We start from the raw sequence: 17520 nt of genomic DNA, 5'->3' as shown, positions 1-17520 counted from the left end.
ATTCACAGAACTGGAGTGTGGGTGGGTGTATACACACATACACAGAGACACATATTAATAATACGAAGAACAACAATTTTTAAGTTGGATTTCTCAAAAGCAGCCTAAGGCTGAAATATAAAACATAGATAGCTTCAAGCCTAAAATAACAATCAATCTATATGGTACTAAAAGTATAGAATTGTGTCCCTAATAGAGCAATTGGTTAGATTGAAAAATGTTAAATAGATCAAAGAATTGCCTTCAGTTGTATGTATACATCTTTTATTACAAGTGCTTATTTTTAAAATCACATTGGTACGGTGATGTAACTCAGTGAAAGAGCAGAAGGTACCAAATTCAGTCGCCAATAAACGGCACTGAGCACGAAAGGCAAGCAGCAGTAGGAAGTGGTGTGTCCTATTCTTTAAAAGCCCACCAATGGAGTGTAATAAGTATAGGCTGGTCACCAACACCCCTGTCTTGGCAAAGGTGGTGGAGAGGGTGGTTGTGAAGCAACTGAAGGTATTCTTGGAGGAGGCTGATTATCTAGATCTGCTACAATCTGGGTTCAAACCCGACTTTGGAACTGAATCAGCCTTGGTGGCCCTGATGAATGACCATTGCCGTGAGAGGGACTTCTCCATCTTTCAGCTGCTTCTGGTACTGTTTGATTACCATTGTATCCTTCTGGACTGACTCAGAGGGATGGGGCATCAAAGGCACTGCATTATGGTGGTTCTTTCCATATCTTCCGGGTGAGTGCTCCTCAGCACCTTGGCACTTAACACTATGAGGCAGAGAACTACCCTCTCTCCAGTGCTATTTAAAATGTGTTGGGAGCGACCGTCAGGCACTTTGGAACAAGCTGTCACTAATATGTTGATGACAAGCAGCTCTGCTTCTCTAGATAGGTGTCTGAGCATAGTGGTGGACTGTATGAGGACCAATAAACTGCCTGAATCCTGGGGAGATTCTTTGGGTGAGTGGTTCCCATATCCAGGAAGGTGAGCTACCTGTTCTGCGTGGGGTTGCACGCCCTCAGAAGAAACAAGTGTACCAACTGAAGCTTCATTACTCAAACCGCTTGGCAAAAAGGGGAAGTGGCCTACATATAGAGAATTGTTGAGGGATCAAGAAGGGAAATGGAAATTAAAAGATTATGAGGAAATTAAAGATCATTTTAAGAGTTGGCTACATTACAGACAATTACATGAGATGTATAAGGAAGGTATTAAGAAAGGGTTTAGTTACACAACTTCCAGATTCCAAAAGGAAGTTATAGAAGAAGAAGTGAAGCTGCTGAAGAAAGCATATAGTATTTTGCTAGAATGGGAAACAAAAGATGAGGAGGTCAAATTAGTCATGATCAAATGGGCACAAGATATAATATACAATTTGAGGACTGGGAAAAATTGTGGAAGGTAGATCTGAAATTTACAGAATGTTCTCTTTTGAAAGAAAACTATATGAAAATGATGTACAGATGGTATATTACACCAGTAAAAATAGTAAAAATGTACAAAACCGGGTCAAACATATGTTGGAAATGTAAGGAAAAAGAAGGTACTTTTAATCACATGTGGTGGGAATGTAGAGAAGTTTTAAAAAATTGGGAAATGATATATAATGAATTGAAGAAAATGTTCAGAATGACATTTGTAAAAAAACCAGAAGCATTTTTGTTAGGGATTTTAGGACAAGACCTGCCAAGAAAAATAAAGAATTTATTTATGTATGCTACAACATTGGCAAGAGTCTTAGAATCATAGAATCATAGAATCATAGAGTTGGAAGAGACCACAAGGGCCATCGAGTCCAACCCCCTGCCAAGCAGGAAACACCATCAGAGCACTCCTTGTCTTGTTAGCACAAGGATGGAAGAATGAGGAAATCCCAACGAAAGAACAGTGGCAAGAAAAATTGATGAGCTACGTGGAATTGGCCAAATTGACATACAAACTGCGTGTTAAGGACAATCGTGACTTCAAGGAAGAATGGGAACTTTTTACAAATTATCTAAAAAGACAACAAAATGATTTGGACTCCTTGGCAGGTTTTGAATAAACATCCACAAATTTTTTAGCTGAACATTTGATAGATAAGGCAAAGATATGTACAATTTTATAACATACAGAGAATAATATGTGCAAAGAAATCAGAGAGGGGAGCTGAGGGAAGTCCTTGGTGGGGGGGGGAGCATGAGGGGTGGGGGGGGAAATAATGTAATTGATTGTTTGGACTGATAATTTGGTATGTTGAAATTGCTTAGTAAAAATATTTTTTTAAAAAAAGAACAACAAGAAGAAACATGTGTATTGCTTAGGGGTTCTCCTGCTTACACCTTTGTCACTTAGAGGCCCAGGGGTCCTCTTTGGCTAGGCATACCTTTCACTAGCTTTGTCTGGTTCGCCAGCTACAGCCATTCCTGGACAGGGATAGCCTGGCCACTGTAGTCCACGCATTGTAATGTGCTCTATATGGGACTAACTTTGGGCCTTGTTTGGAACCATTTTGATTTTTTTATAAAAAAACGAATTAGTAGTACAGGCACACCCCACACCCCATTTATGTGCTTTCAATATGTGTGCAACTCTGCGCATGCGCATTGTGCCAAACCTGGAAGTGACCCCAAAACATCACAAAAAGGGGCAGGGCAGGGATGAAATTAGGTGTTTGTGGCTTTTTCAATGGTGTTTCAAATATAAGCAATTTCACTTAAATGTGTGGTGCTTTGGAATGTAACTCGTGAGTAAGGGGGGGCGGGTTGCCTGTATATGAATATTTTAGTAAATAGATAAAATAAGAGGCTGCCTCCCTTGCCTCAGCCACAGGAGTGTCTGTGTATTATCTTAAAATTGGGGAGGGGCCATAGCTCACAGACAGATCATTTACTTTACATGCAGAAGGTCTTAAGTTTGATATCCAGCATCTGCCAGTAGGACAGAAAGGGCCCTCTCTGAAACCATGGACAGCTGCTGCTAGTTGGTGGAGACCAACTTTGGTAACCTGATGCCCTCCAGATGTGCTGACAGAAGTGGACCTTGGTAATCTTTTGTAATATGGCACCATGGGTGAGCCCAAAAATTGGTGCCCCCAAATGGATCTCCTCAGTTATGGATTTTCTCAATCTTGTGCCCTGTGTGAGGGAACTGCCTGCATCACGCTAAATCTGGGGCTGGGGCTCACTGCAGCCGATGGGAGCCATTGTCCAAAGCTTTGCCTTGGCAAAGACTGGTATAGACAAAACCAAGCAAGAAGAGCCAATGGTCTGACTCAGCGTAAGACAGTCTCCCAGGTTCCTGTGTTCCTAAAACAAAATAAAGTCTGCTTCTTTCACCAGAAAATAAGATTTTACCCATGTAAATATGTAATTAATAATTAATAACCAACCCATCAACATAGGTTAAAACCCCAACAATATTATTTGTGTGTATCTAAATTTTAGGCACATGTAAATTCAGGAACATATTATAGATGAGAGATGGGGGAGAGAGAGTCCTAGGTTGGCATCCACCTGTCTTGAGAGACAATGGAGTGTGCTTCCAGGGGTGAAGCCAAGCTGCTGTGTTAGCAACACAGAAATGACTTCCTTGGGGCGCAAGCCTGGGCAGCGTGTCTGGAGGTCCTGGGCTTCCCAGATGGCAAGACCCCTCTCAGCCTCACTGATGTGGTCCAAAGGAAAGCAGAGCAAGATGTTTGGCAACAGCTTGGCTGCAGAAGTTGCCAGAAGGAGGTGCACAAGGCTCCATCTAACTGCCTTAGGGACTCTCCACTCCAGACTTGTAGTGCTAGCCTTTTCTTCTCCCAAAGATGTCCCACAAGGAAGCAGAAGTTTTAGATCAGAACTTTCCTTCTTCTAGATGGGCTACCTTCCGTGGTTGAGGAGCCCCATCTACTCCTTGCTTTTGCACAACAGCACATGCAGAAACCACCTTCTTGACCACTAGACCTGCTGTTGGTCTCATCCATGATGGGGCTACCGTATTTTCTACAACTTTTTTTTTTTTAATGTAAACTCCTGCAGAGGTCATGAAAAGCCAGAGTATATTGGTCTTCTGTGTTCATGCACACAAATTTACAGACTTGTGCACCAGAGTTAAGATGCAACTTCCAAAGGATTAGGGAGTGGTTAAATTCGTTGACACCCATTTGCTAAGAGACAACTCTGCATCTCCACCAAACAAAGGCAATAAAGGAAGGCAAAATAGGGATAGAGTTGCCCAGGAAAACTACCACCCTCCCTTGGCAAAGTTTGCATTTATAGAATCATAGAAATGTAGAGTTGGAAGGGACCACGAGGGTCGTCATGTAGCCCAACCCCCTGCAATGCAAGCATCTTTCGCCCAAGGTGGGGCTCAAACCACAAAACCCCTAGATTAAAAACCTCATGCACTCTCTGGCTGGCCTTGTTGAAGAAACCACATTATTAGCAAGATAACCAAGGGATGCAGGGCCAAGGCGAGGGCAGCAAGCGGCCTGCTTCCTGGCGGAGGGGAACCTCCAAGTGGCCTCTGGATCATCTATAAAAGGGGAGGGGATGGATGGCAAGCTGCTTTTGAGTATCACTTTCAGCCATTCTGAAGGTTAAATGCCTGTTTAGAGCCCCCTATTGAAGGGCGGAGGTGGGGTTTCTCGCATTGTTTGAACACCCTCCAAGCTTTGTTTAGCTGCTTTCAAGGAGCCTGTGAATTGGGGGAGTGGGGTGGGGGGAAAGCGCAGCATCCACTCCCCAAGCGGCTCCCCCTGGGTCGCAGGAGAGGCTGGCTGTTTCCTGTGAGGCCTCAGTAGGCTGGGACTGCCCTGCTTTCTTTGAGCAGCAGTTTAACCCAAGCTCAGAGGCCGGCCTCCACCTTACTGATCTCTGCTTGACACCCAATTACCACATGAATGAGACAGAAAAGGGTTTTAACTCCCCCTGACCTTCCTTCCCCCTCCCCTCCCCCTCCCCGCCATATCATTTCTCCCTCCCATCCCCCTACCCCCAGACCCCTTTTCTCTGATGCAGAAGGGAGTTCAACGCGGAGACTGGGAGAAACCAAACAAAAGCCCCAGAGCCAGGAACCCTTCATTGTCATGGCCTGCAACAGCGGCTCCAAGCGCTCTCCCGTCTGCTATTCAAAGGCTTCGAAGTTCGACCTGCTGCCGCAGGCTGTTTGAGGGTTCCTCGTAATGCTTCATTGAGAAATCACCGGCTCCTTTCGCAGGCAGGAAAACGTGGTCCATCAGCGTGGCCTGCTAAGTCACGCTGCATGAAATGTCACTGTCCTCCCTCTCTTAATTAAAAATGAAATATACGCCACTGTTATATTTGTTGCAGGTCGTCTGCTGGAAAGAACCGTGTTGGGTTAAAGGGGAGCCTAAACGCATCACAGTGCAAGGTCAGGCCCTAGCAGTGGGGCACTAGGTGGGGGTGCAAAGAACAGGCGCCCTGTGAGTTTCTACCAACAAAAATAGGGTCATAGAGTCATAGTCAAAGAATTGTATAGTTGGAAGGGCCAACCGCCTGCAATACAGGAATTCATATACAGTGGTACCTCGGGTTACAGACGCTTCAGGTTACAGATACTTCAGGTTACAGACTCTGCTAACCCAGAAATAATACCTTGGATTAAGAACTTTACCTCAGGATGAGAATAGAAATTATGCAGTGGCAGAGCAATTAAGAACAGTTTCAGGTTAAGAACAGACCTCCAGAACAAATTAAGTTCTTAACCCGAGGTACCACTGTACAATATTCCTGACCAGCATTCTTCCATGCCAAGCAGTACTGATGGCTTTGCCATTCTATGTTGCATTCCTGTGTTTGTCAGTGGCCTTTGTGGCACTACTTTCTGAAACGGAGTGCTACTGTTGGAGACCATTTCATCTCAAATTGGGTATTGTTACAAAAGCTGGGTGTCCCCCTCTCTCTGCCAAGCGGTAGCAAGAGGAGGCTCCAGGCATTCATGCAGGGTCTGTGTTCCTTTGGAGGACTGAGACATGGCAGCGACTGTCATAGCTTTGAGAAATATGGTCTATTCACCTATTTGCACCTTCAGTCTGCATGGAGGGGGTCCGGATCATGGGTAGGCAAACTAAGGCCTGGGGGCCGGATCCGGCCCAATCGCCTTCTAAATCTGGCCTGTTCCAGGAATCAGCGTGTTTTTGCAGGAGTACAATGTGTTCTTTTATTTAAATGCTTCCATCTGCAGTACTGAAGGGTAGAAACAACAATGTACCATACAGTGAACACTTATATATATACCCTTGTGAAGCAGAGAATGTAGAAATGGTGAGGCCTTTTTTTTGTATTGTTCTTTTTACTGTGATATCCACTGTCAATTTATTAATCCAATTTTACAAAGTATACCAGGAAGATTTGAAGTGTTTTATACTGATTACCTCTTGGCTGACCAGTTTCCTGAGATTACTGCCAAGGCAACTCATTTTTGTGCGGCAGCAATAGCTTGTTGGCACAGGATCTTAATTTTAAAATTATCAGCACTTTATGGCGCTTTTCATCATTTTAGTATATAATTTTATATTTCTCACTGTTTTATATTCTACATTGTTTTTAATTTTATATTTAATATTGTATTTAATTGTACATTATACTGTGTTTTATGTATGCATAATATTGCATTATATTGTGCTTTATGTATTCTGTTTTCTTCCTACCTTCTTACTGGTCCTTGACCGAACCAGATATACTAGTACTACTATGCAATGCTGAAATAGATACAATAGAAACACAGGGTTATTCTCTGAGCTCATTCAACACCTGCAAAGTGGGAGAGAAAATCTCTATCTCAAACCCCCAAAAGATGCCTTCCATATTTCTTGCACTCCCAACTTAGTCAGCCTCAACCAGCATAGCCAATGAACACCTAGGAATTTGGGAGCTGCCGTTCAGCAACATCTGTAAGGTCACAAATTCCAATTCCCCAACCTATATTTTTTTGAATCCTTTTAATACAGTGGTGCCACACCAGGAGAGGATGGCAAGTGTGGCGGGAAGATTCAAGAACAATAAAAAAAAAACATTTAAACATTACAGTGTAGTGTAGTATAGTAAAGTAAATAAGAAAGATTGGAAAAGAGAAAGGCTTGTGGTGATGAGTTTTTCTCAAATTAGACCTAATATAAATGGCATTGCCCAACAAAAGCAAGCCCATACCTCTCATTGAGTTTGTAGACATACATAAGGTACACACAGGAGGTTCGTTTATAATTACATTTTGGGAATGATTCATGTTCTTATGTAGCTGCCTTTTTTTTTTTAATTTCTGGATGTCCCCGAGATCATATTATAAAGCAGTTGTGCTCCATGTTACAAATCAAGCCCTGCTAGTTTTTGTTTCTGTTTGTTTTCCAATGTATTTCTTATCAATAAAAAAAATTGGTGTGGCACAAGAAAATTGTAGCCCAAAAGTGTGGCCCATAGAAAAATGTCCCAGAACCACTGCTTTAATATGTAACAGGCAGCTGAGCAGGTGCAGGCTAGGGGGTTGAATTCTGGTTCTGGAGGAGACTCTTGAGAGTCTCGTGGACTGCAAGAAGATCAAACCTCTCCATTCTGAAGGAAATCAGCCCTGAGCGCTCACTGGAAGGACAGATCCTGAAGCTGAGGTTTCAATACTTTGGCCACCTCATGAGAAGAGAAGACTCCCTGGAAAAGACCCTGATGTTGGGAAAGATGGAGGGCACAAGGAGAAGGGGACGACAGAGGATGAGATGGTTGGACAGTGTTCTCGAAGCTACCAGCATGAGTTTGACCAAACTGCGGGAGGCAGTGGAAGACAGGAGTGCCTGGCGTGCTCTGGTCCAGGGGGTCACGAAGAGTCGGACACCACTAAACAATAACAAGCTGGTTGTGGGAAGAATGAGAACCACCAGACTTTTAGAAGCCATCTGAAGGCAGCCCTGTTTAGGGAAGCTTTTAATATTTGATGCTTTACTGTATTTTAATATTTTGTTGGAAGCTGCCCAGAGTGGCTGGGGAATAAATTGTTGTTGTTGTTGTTGTTGTTGTTGTTGTTGTTGTTGTTGTTGTTGTTGTTGTTATGGTCCAAGATAACAACCTCTGTTTGCAGCCATGATTTCCAGGGTATAGAAACTGCGGGACCTAAAACTGATCAGCAAGTCTGAAACTTCTCAGTTACGGCTGGCAACTTTTTCGGACACCCTGGCTACCAGCCAGAGCAGGCAACACTAATCTGGCCGGGACATCCCCGCGCTTCCAACCAGGGCAGAAGGCGGCCGCTCCGAGCCTTTTCAAAACGGACGGGCGGGGCCAGGCCTCTTCCGGCGCGCCGTTGCTCGGCAACCTCCGCCGCCCACGGAAGCAGACGCGGATTCGCACTTCCGCTGCTGGCAACGCCGTTCCCTCACAAAAGATGGCGGCGCCCTTGTCTCTTCAGCTGGAGTTCGGGTAAGGGAGGCGCCATCGGGGCGGCGGAGGGTTTCCTCGCCGAGATCCCGCGTGGGGAGCTCAGCCGGTGAAGGGGGTGCTTGGTCTGGGGGCGGAGGGTCTGGGTTTGGGTTCAGAGTGTTCTTTTTGGGCGGGTGGAGGGAAACGGGGGGCGCCATTGCTTCCCATTTGGTTTCTAAAGCTTCCTTTCTTCGCCCTCACAGGCTACTCTTCTCCCCATAGGAATCTTTCTTTCCCTACCTCGCCCCGCCCCCCACGCCCCGCACTCCCCAACAGCAGGGGCTCGGGACAGTCGCTTGTCCCCGCCTGCCACAGCAAAGCAGTAATCGCATCTAAACACAGGGATCAGACAATGACTCCTCTCAACAAGGGGAGGTGACAAATCAGGGCTTTTATCTTAGGAAAAAGGAAGCTAAGGGGGAACACAGGGGAGGGGCGCAAAGTTATGCACGGTGCGGAGAAAGTGGAGAGGCATACACTTTCCTCCCTCATAAATACATACAATATCTTCTCATTATTTGTTTAAAAGCACCATAGATTAAAAGAGGGTGGTTGTGTGTGTGTGTATACTTAATGATTCCCAGTGGTTTGTGGAGGGGGGGGGAGTTCATACTGAGGCAAACTGGTGGTGATGGGGACTAAGAATGGGGTGCCGAGAGACTTAACAGGCAAGGTAGATTTCCTCCCATCAACTTAAAGTTACTTGTGGACCTTAAAAAGGTTGGGAGGCAGAAAACTGAAAATGAGACTGACTGTCATTGGTGCTTATGACTTTGCCAAGGTGGCAGATTCACAGGTTTCACGAGAGAAGGAAAGCTTGCATGAATATAGCCCTATCCATTTTTGGCCCACAAATGAGGCTTCCTATTCTAGGTGTGAAGCCCTATCCAGTTTTGGCCCACAAATGAGGCTTCCTATTCTAGGAGTGAAGTGAAGTGGGTAAGAATTTGGTTATACTAAAGAAAGGTTTATAAATAATAAAATTTGTGTGAGATTAAAGGAACTTGATGAAGAGAAAGGAAACTACAGAGCATCATATACCAGTATTATGTCATTCAAATGTTCTCTGTACCTTCAAAGAGTTGGTCCTTAAACTCCCCCTCCCCACAAAGAATCCATTTTCTTTTAAAGTCAACACTGGTATGTGTGAAGTAACAATAAAAGATGAATTTGAGCATGTGCATAATGGCCATTTTCTCAATAGGCATAGGCAGGACCAGTTACTACATACAATGGTGCCCCGCAAGACGAATGCCTCGCAAGACAGAAAACTCGCTAGACGAAAGAGTTTTCCCGTTTTGGAGGTGCTTCGCAAAACGAATCTCCTATGGGCTTGCTTTGCAAGACGACAATGTCTTGCAAGTTCCTGCCGGTTTTTTTCCCTCCCCCCCTTTTTCTAAGCCGCTAAGCTGTTTATCAGCTGATCCGATCAGCAGATAAGCCGCTAAAAGCCGCTAATAGCGCTAAGTCGCTTATCAGCTGATCCGATCAGCAGATAAGCCGCTAATAGCGCTAAGCCGCTTGTCAGCTGATCCGATCAGCAGATAAGCCTTTAAAAGCCGCTAATAGCGCTAATCCGCTAATCCTTCAATGGGCTTGCTTCGCAAGACGAAAAAAACCACTAGACGAAGAGAATCACAGAACGGATTCTTTTTGGCTTGCGAGGCACCACTTTACGTGCCTTTAGTGTTTCAGGATAGAATACGGTTGGGGACCTTGCAGCCCATTGGTCCAAATAGGGCAGCCAAATGGCAAGGTCATATGAGCCAAGTCATTCTCACCTCTCACATACTTCATGTTAGGTGTGGGGCAGGTAAGGTAAACAGGAGGTTGCAGGCACCACCAATCAGTTGACTGCTGGGTCTTGAGAAGCCCTTTTCAGAGCGCTAGCTTGCAGTGGAAGGTATGAGTTCCAACACCTTTTGTTTTAGAAATGTAGAAATTTAGCACCAGAAGAAACATAATCTGCCACTATCCTTTAAATCAGGTTACTATAGCCCCCCCCCCAGGTTTTTCTGGACTTCAGTCTCCCATAAGCTGCTGCCAGCACAGACAGTGGCCTGGAATGATGAGAGGTGTAGGAAAGCAAAATCTAGAGCAGTGTTTTCCGAACTTGGGTCTCCAGCTATTTTTGGACTACAACTCCCATCCTCCCTTGCCAGCAAGACCAGTGGTCAGAGATGATGAGAATTGTGATCCCAAAGCAGCTGGAGACCCAAGTTTGGGAAATACTCATCAAGAGGGTCACGTTAGCCTCTCCTGATTTCAATGGTTCATCAGGTTTGATCCGCATATGGGACGGCTGCCTATTCCTGCATTGCAGGGGGTTGGACTAGATGATCCCCAGGGTCCCTTCCAATTCTATGTCTATGATTCTATTTGTTGAATAAAGAGCTAGACATTTTAAGGACCACAAAATAATTACATTGTAAACAACCCTGTGATCCTCAGACGAAGGGCGGCAAAGAAAATAAATGAATTAATGAATGCACAAAGTGGTATGAAACAATATTATGTCATTAGTGCCATGTAGGTGGCTCAGTCTTGAATGTATTTCCTTTCTCGGTAATGTTGAAAGGGAGATAAAAATCCAGCTAGGCATCAGACATCAAGGTGCTTGATGTTTAGTTTTCAAATGCTGCTTTCTGCATTGAATAGTCTGAAGTCATTCTGTAGTTAAGTGTTTATTATAAGGTCCATGAAAATAGGTCTCAGAGGAAAGTGATGAATGAGTCTGTCAAGCAGTCTTCCTCACCCTGGTGCTACAAATGTTGTAATCCAACTCCCAGTATTCCTGACCATTGGCCATGTTGGTCAGGGCTGATGAGTTGTAGTCCAAAGCATTTGGAGATCACAAGACTGAGGACATCTGCTGTAAAAGTTTACAAAAAGGCACTCTTGTTAAAGAGGGGGGTTTGAACATCACTTAGCCTGGCGTGCTCTCATCCATGGGGTCATGAAGAGTCGGACACAACTAAACAACAACAATAGCAAAGCATACATGTGAAGTACAGGACTCCTTCCAGAATGGGAATAGACTGGATTACAACTTTTGACTATATATGTAATCAAGAAAGGAAGGGAATCAAGCATGCAACATTGGAATCAAACAAAAGGGAAGCAACACAGCTATGAAAAAGAGAAATGCCAGTATCTCTAGTCCCTCAAAGTTTGTGCTACAGTGAATATGTTGAGTTTTTGAAATATCACAGGTATAGGTATAGAAAGGAAACAAATGATCCTTCTTTAAACAAACAAGCCCACCTGTGACTTTGGAAATGTTTCCCTCAGTATCTGATGATGTCCCCTCTCTCCTGCAGCTGGCTATAACTGTCTCTGTCTAGTGGTAGTGCATTAACTAGAATGGTGGGTCTTGATGGGGGAAAACCTGGGGAAATTGCATTCTCAGTGAGCTAGGATATGAATTCACACTTATCAGAACCAAACTATGATAATGTAGATGAAGTGCCTTAGATAATGTAGTTAATTTCCAGAGGGGCTGCCGTGTTTTTCATAACAAAAAGAGCAAAAGGGTTTGTAGCACATTGAAGGCTGACAAATTTATTATGGCATAAATGTTTGTGCACTGCAATGGAGAAAGCTGTGGCCCTCCCAGTTGTTGCTGGACTCCCAGCTCCTATCAGCCACATCCAGCATGGTCAGTGGTCGGGGATGATGTGTCCAGCAGCATCTGGAGGACCTTAGGGTCCACATCCCTGATTTACATCCTAGAGGAGTACACTATTAAACTTAAATTCAGCCTTCACCAACATATGCTTTGGTTCAGAACTTCCATTGTGCTTCCTGGAGCCACTTACAGTCTGGAGAACATTGGGCTGGTGGAAGCTACTTCTGAAGAGATTTTAAGAGGTGCCCCATTTTACTATGTAAATGTGTGGAGAACATTTAGTTGAAATATGGTATATAAACATTCTAAATAAACTCCCCATCAGTTCTAGTAGATACCTTTCTCCAAACCTTGAAGAGTTTCTTCGACATAAATAAATAATGTCCTTCCTCCATGCTCGCACCATCTAGTACATCATTTTGAGATAACTACTCCGCCCATGCTAGCCACTGTAGAACTGATTTCCAGAAAAGCAGTGTTTATTTGGTCCCCCCCACACTTTTCTTGGAAGTGCCTAAAAGAGTGCTCTATGTGTTCACATTGCAGCTGAGTTCTCCCCCCAGCTAGTATGCTACAGAAGGACCTTATCTCCCATCCCAGTATCTGCGATTAACACAAAGTGTGAGCTTGTTTTCACAGCAAGCAGAAAGATGCCTCTTTCCTATCATTGGTAGGGATTGTTCTCTCTCATGAATCTCCAGATTTGTCTAACATTAATAACTGCTACTTCAGTTTTCAGTTAACCGTTTTTCTTTTTTGTTGAGCCTAGATAGCACTAACAGAGCAATCCTTGGGGAATGTGGCTTTGTATAAGTAATAGCATTGCAGTGAGCATTACAAAGGCACTGTTGTGCTGTTCCATAGCACAGCCAAAAATCTCCCTCCACGTAACTAGATTTAAAGGGACTGGGTCTAATGCTAATATTTCACCGCAAGTATTTTGATAATTCCTTTTCCATATCTCTCGGTTAACGTGGCAGTCATGAAGCATGTGGATGCCAAGAAGCCAGTACCAATTAACTGCTGGAGTAGATTTTGATGATGGCTCTTTTCCTCATGGCTCCATGGTTAGATGTTGCCTGCTCTCCATCAATCTCAGCTGTGTGTCTTAGGTAGTATTCGTGTGCACCAGCCTTTCCGAACCTGGTGTCCTCCATATGTTGTTGGACTGTGACTCATCATCAGTTCTAGCCAGCATGGCCAAGGTCAAGTATGATGAAAGTTATAGTTGAGCAACACCTGAAGGTGCCAGGTTGGGGAAAACAGTTATATGTGCTTTTCTGGAACCCAGTGAGGTTTTTCCTTGAGTGGGTGTATATAGAATGGATGATGGTTCAGGCCTGTACTGAACAGATTCCTCAATTGAAACTTTATATGTTTCTTCTCATCCTTCAGAAATGCTAGAAGATGCTTTATTTACATTGTAGTTCTCTCTCCTGTGCCTCTTTCCCTAATACATCCTCTTCCCCTTATATATGTATTTTTCTTTTAGTACTGATGTGGATTGGTTTTCAATGGGGGTATTAGATAAGTTGCAGAGCCAACTCTACTGGTAGGCAAAGTGAGGCAGCCAACCTGGATGGCAAATGGGGCAGCGGCTACAGAACAGTGATGGCAGCCTCCTGCAGTTGATCTTTCTGAACCCCCTTAAGAAGACAGAGCTCAGTTTATCACACACCCTGCCATGTGCCCCCTAGGCTGCCCCTTCTCCCCTCTGTTAAGAAGGAAGGAGGACAACCATTGAGGAATAAGATTCAGTTGCCAATTGAGTAGGCTTCTCTGTGTGAAATGAGAGGGTGTAGGTTGTATCTTGTCCTTTTCCTCAGGCATCAAATTGTCTTGGATCAACCCTGTATGCTAAGTCAATGAGTTAATTTATTGCATTTGCACATGAAGTGAGGGGTATGTAGAGGGGAAACACCTTAGTTTGTTTTTAATTATGCATGCACTATAAAAGGCTGGTGCCTCTATGATTTTTGTCTTTCAGAATGTTGCTGATTATGTGTTTCTTGTCTTAAATTTTCAGAGGTGGAGCAGAGCTCTTGTTTGATGGGATAAGAAAACATCAGGTGACTCTGCCCAGCCAGAAAAAACCTTGTGAGTATTTTGACTGTTCTGTCTTCTTCTGGCCCAGACTTGGTTCTTATTGATGGACCGAGATGAAAATGAAAACCTGTTCTATTTGTGAAGCTTTTATACTCGAGGTCCAGTGGCACATGGGAAACTGCCTTATGGTAGATCAGACTATTTGTCCACTTCCTAGACTTGATGTCTCCTTGATTTTGGGCAGAGAAAGCCCTCTCCAGTTGCCTGCAACTCAACATTGCTGTGATGTCAGGGGGTGATGCATTTTGAAGCCCTGATTGCTGGAACTTCAAAGCACAGCATGGTTTGTTTGAAACAGTTCCATTCTGTTATTTGATTCTCCAAAAACCAGAGGTTCAAGTAGCAGCGCTGGGAGGGAAAAGGAGTATCCATGCCTCGGAAACAGCTTTTCCCTCATGGAGCAAGAAGGGATGATGGATGATGGGAGCATGTAAAGGAACAATCGGGAGCTCCCTTTAAGCCATTATTTGCCCCACATCAGACCTTTTTTATGTCAAGTGTAGGGTGGTGGGCATGGTTTACCCAAAACAGCCTCATGGCCCAAAAAGGGAGGTCTGGCAGGCCTCAAGTTTGGCCTGCAGGTTCAACACTCCTGCTTTAACTGAAGGAGCCAAGGACCTTCTTCAGGGAAATCAGGTGCTCAGCTGCTGCTTCATTGATCCAGGTGGCCTCTGGACATTCATGCATGTTTCTGGGCAAGGATATAGTGAAGTGCTTTTGGTCTGCAAAATGAAGGCTACTGCAAAGAACAAAGGGTGACTTCTCACACCAACCCCTGGGATTAGACAGCTTCCTGGAGGTTAGCTCTATCAGTGACTATTGCCTATTATAATAGGGCTTCCCAATACAGAGACAGTATTCCTCTGAAACACCAGCTGTTGGGGACAGAAGGCAGGAAGTGCCATGGGCACATCTTGCCCGGGTTGTGAGTCTCTCAGAGATATTTAGTTGGCTGCTCTTAGAAACAGGCAGTGTTTGTTCTGACTCACCCAACTAGTTCTGCTGCTCATCTGTAGGGGCTTGGTGGTACCCTAAAATTCAGGTCCCAGAAAATAGTCTGAAGGCATGTGATGTACACAACCTCTCTGCAGCTAAGCCTAATCTGAGTCTAATCTGCACCTGGATGGGAGGAGGCTTAGGGATCCCCACCTTGTGTTCCACAATGGAAGAAATGTAGCAATAAATCATTGCATATGGGAGAAAATGAGAAATGAGATGCTGATGCTACCCCCTATACCTTTGCAATAATGTGTAAACAATAGTGCATCAAGAAGAAACTTGACACAACCTGGGTCTGCTAGGGTTTGTAACAGCCGTGTAAGGTAGGTTAGGCAGAGAAGTGGTGACTGGTCCAGGATCTCCTGTTTCTACTCATACCTGTGTAGTGGGATTCCTGACTCAAGGAACAAGTGAATGGCAGAAGCAATCCACCACTATGCTTCCCATTTGCAGCTGAGGATGCTTTTTGCCTTTTCCAAGTTATGTGCTTTTGAATATGTGTGAGAATATCTGGTCACCTGCCACAGTCTTGGGAGTAAGCATTAGATTCAAACATCTAGGGTCATTCAGTGAAGCTGAGTGGTGAGAGCTTCAAGACAGACGAAGGGAAATACTGCTTTGCACATCCCATGGTTAAACTATGGAAACTGCTGCCACAGGTAAGGGTTGCCAACTTGAACTGGCCTGGATTACTCCAAACTCCTTATGATTGCTGCATATTGCCTCCAGGGTCAGAAATGGTGTGTTTCTTAATATCAGTTCCTGGGGAGCAGCAATGGGAAATGGCCATCACACTTGGGTCCTGCTTTGCCAATGGAAAACAAAACTGGACGGGGCATGATTTTGGACTGATCCAGTGGGGCTGTTCTTACATTCTTAATGCAAACTTAAAACTTGTATTAAAATGTTTTAGATTTAGTATTTAATCAAAATTTGATTGAAGCCTAAACTAAGGAGATGCGAGCCTTTGACCAAAGTAACTCCCAGTCCCTAAAGCTGGCTCTGACAGATTCATCAGGCACCTTCTGCTCCAGCTTTTAAACACCTTTCTGAAACTTTCCTTTGTGGACAATTAATACAACTTTCTTCAACAGTTACCCCAATCTCTGATTTTAACTTTATATGGGTTTTTTTATTGTATGGTTTTACATTCATTTGTTGTGAATTGCTTTGATTTTTTTTTTAATGAATGGGGCACACAACTGTTTGCTTTAAATAAATAGATAAGAATAAATCTTATGGGCATACTCAGCTGCCTCACACCAAGTCAGGCTGCTGGTCTATGTAGCTCAGTCTTGCTGACTTCAGCTGCTGCCAGTTCTTGGACAGAAGCCTTGTCAAGTCCTGCTCCACAGTCGGATTTCTTAATTAGGGGAGCTATCTGATTGAACAACTTAATTAGATGTGGGGAACCACATATTTACCTGCCCCAAACCTGACATCCTGTATATTGGGCAGATGGACATGGCTTGGAAAGGTGGCCTTTCAGGCCAAATTGGGACCCCCAACTGGGGCCCATGAGCCAGAAGTGTCTTCTCACCTCACCTTCTCCCGGCTGAACTGAGGTTTTCGTTAGCTAAGGCTGCAGTCCTATACACACTTACCAGGGAACTCTGTTTAAACATAGTGGGGCTTTCTTCTGAGTAAACCTGCACAGGATGTTTCCCAGTACCCACCCATCTGCCCTTTTTTATTGGGACAAAATCCATTCAACTGTCCAGAGACAGAGAGCACAAGACAGGTGAAGGATGCTGGTCTGCTTCTGTGTATTATTTTTGTAATCAATGTAGAATAATAGAACTGTAGAGTTGGAAGGGGGCTTGAGGATCACATAGTCCAACCCCTGCAATGAATCATGGGAATCTGTGAACTGAGACAGCTCTGTCCACTCTTACTTATTGACTTTTACGTATTTTGATCTCTTGACAACCCCATTTTACTGTACCTCCTGTCCCATAGGGTTGTTTTATTGCCATTGTATTGTTGATGGTTTCTCCATTTGTTTGAAACCCAATGAAAACGTCTTTAAAGGGGGATGCTGCTGCCCTAGCTCCTCTTCCTTGCTGCTGCATACCAGCTCAGGAAGGACAGGTGAATTGTCCTGGCTCAAGAGGGTGAGCCAGGCAGCAGTGCCCCCTTTGCAGGGGTGTCATGTTACCCTGCAGCGCCTACCTCTGATGCAGACAATTGCAGACAATGGTGAATAAACTGGAAACCCTCAATCATGAAAGATAAGAATTCTGTTTATTGGTGTCCTTCTGGATGTGAGTGCTGTGAACTCCACCAACACTCAGTAGTGAAGCGGGTCATTGTATGGCTGCAGCAACCAGAGATGTCGGAGCGACTGCCTCCTTCTCCTGTAGCCATACAGTGCAGCATTTGTCTGTCGTCAAAA

At 44.3% G+C, this 17520-nt stretch overlaps 1 protein-coding gene across 1 annotated transcript in view; it reads left to right on the top strand.

Annotated features, from left to right (window-relative positions):
• Window positions 1–8287: 8287 nt before the first annotated feature.
• Window positions 8288–17520, top strand: part of URM1 (ubiquitin related modifier 1) — a 34460-nt gene continuing 25227 nt past the window's right edge. Inside the window, exons 1-2 of the mRNA XM_082209034.1 lie at window positions 8288–8392; window positions 14047–14117. Coding sequence (XP_082065160.1) covers window positions 8358–8392; window positions 14047–14117 — 106 coding nt within the window. The 5' untranslated portion in view covers window positions 8288–8357. The remainder of the gene's footprint in view (window positions 8393–14046; window positions 14118–17520) is intronic.

The sequence above is a fragment of the Podarcis vaucheri genome (genome assembly GCF_965113315.1).
Source record: "Podarcis vaucheri genome assembly, chromosome: Z".
NCBI classification, from domain to species: Eukaryota; Metazoa; Chordata; class Lepidosauria; order Squamata; family Lacertidae; genus Podarcis; species Podarcis vaucheri.
This window is presented reverse-complemented; position numbering and strand designations above follow the sequence as displayed.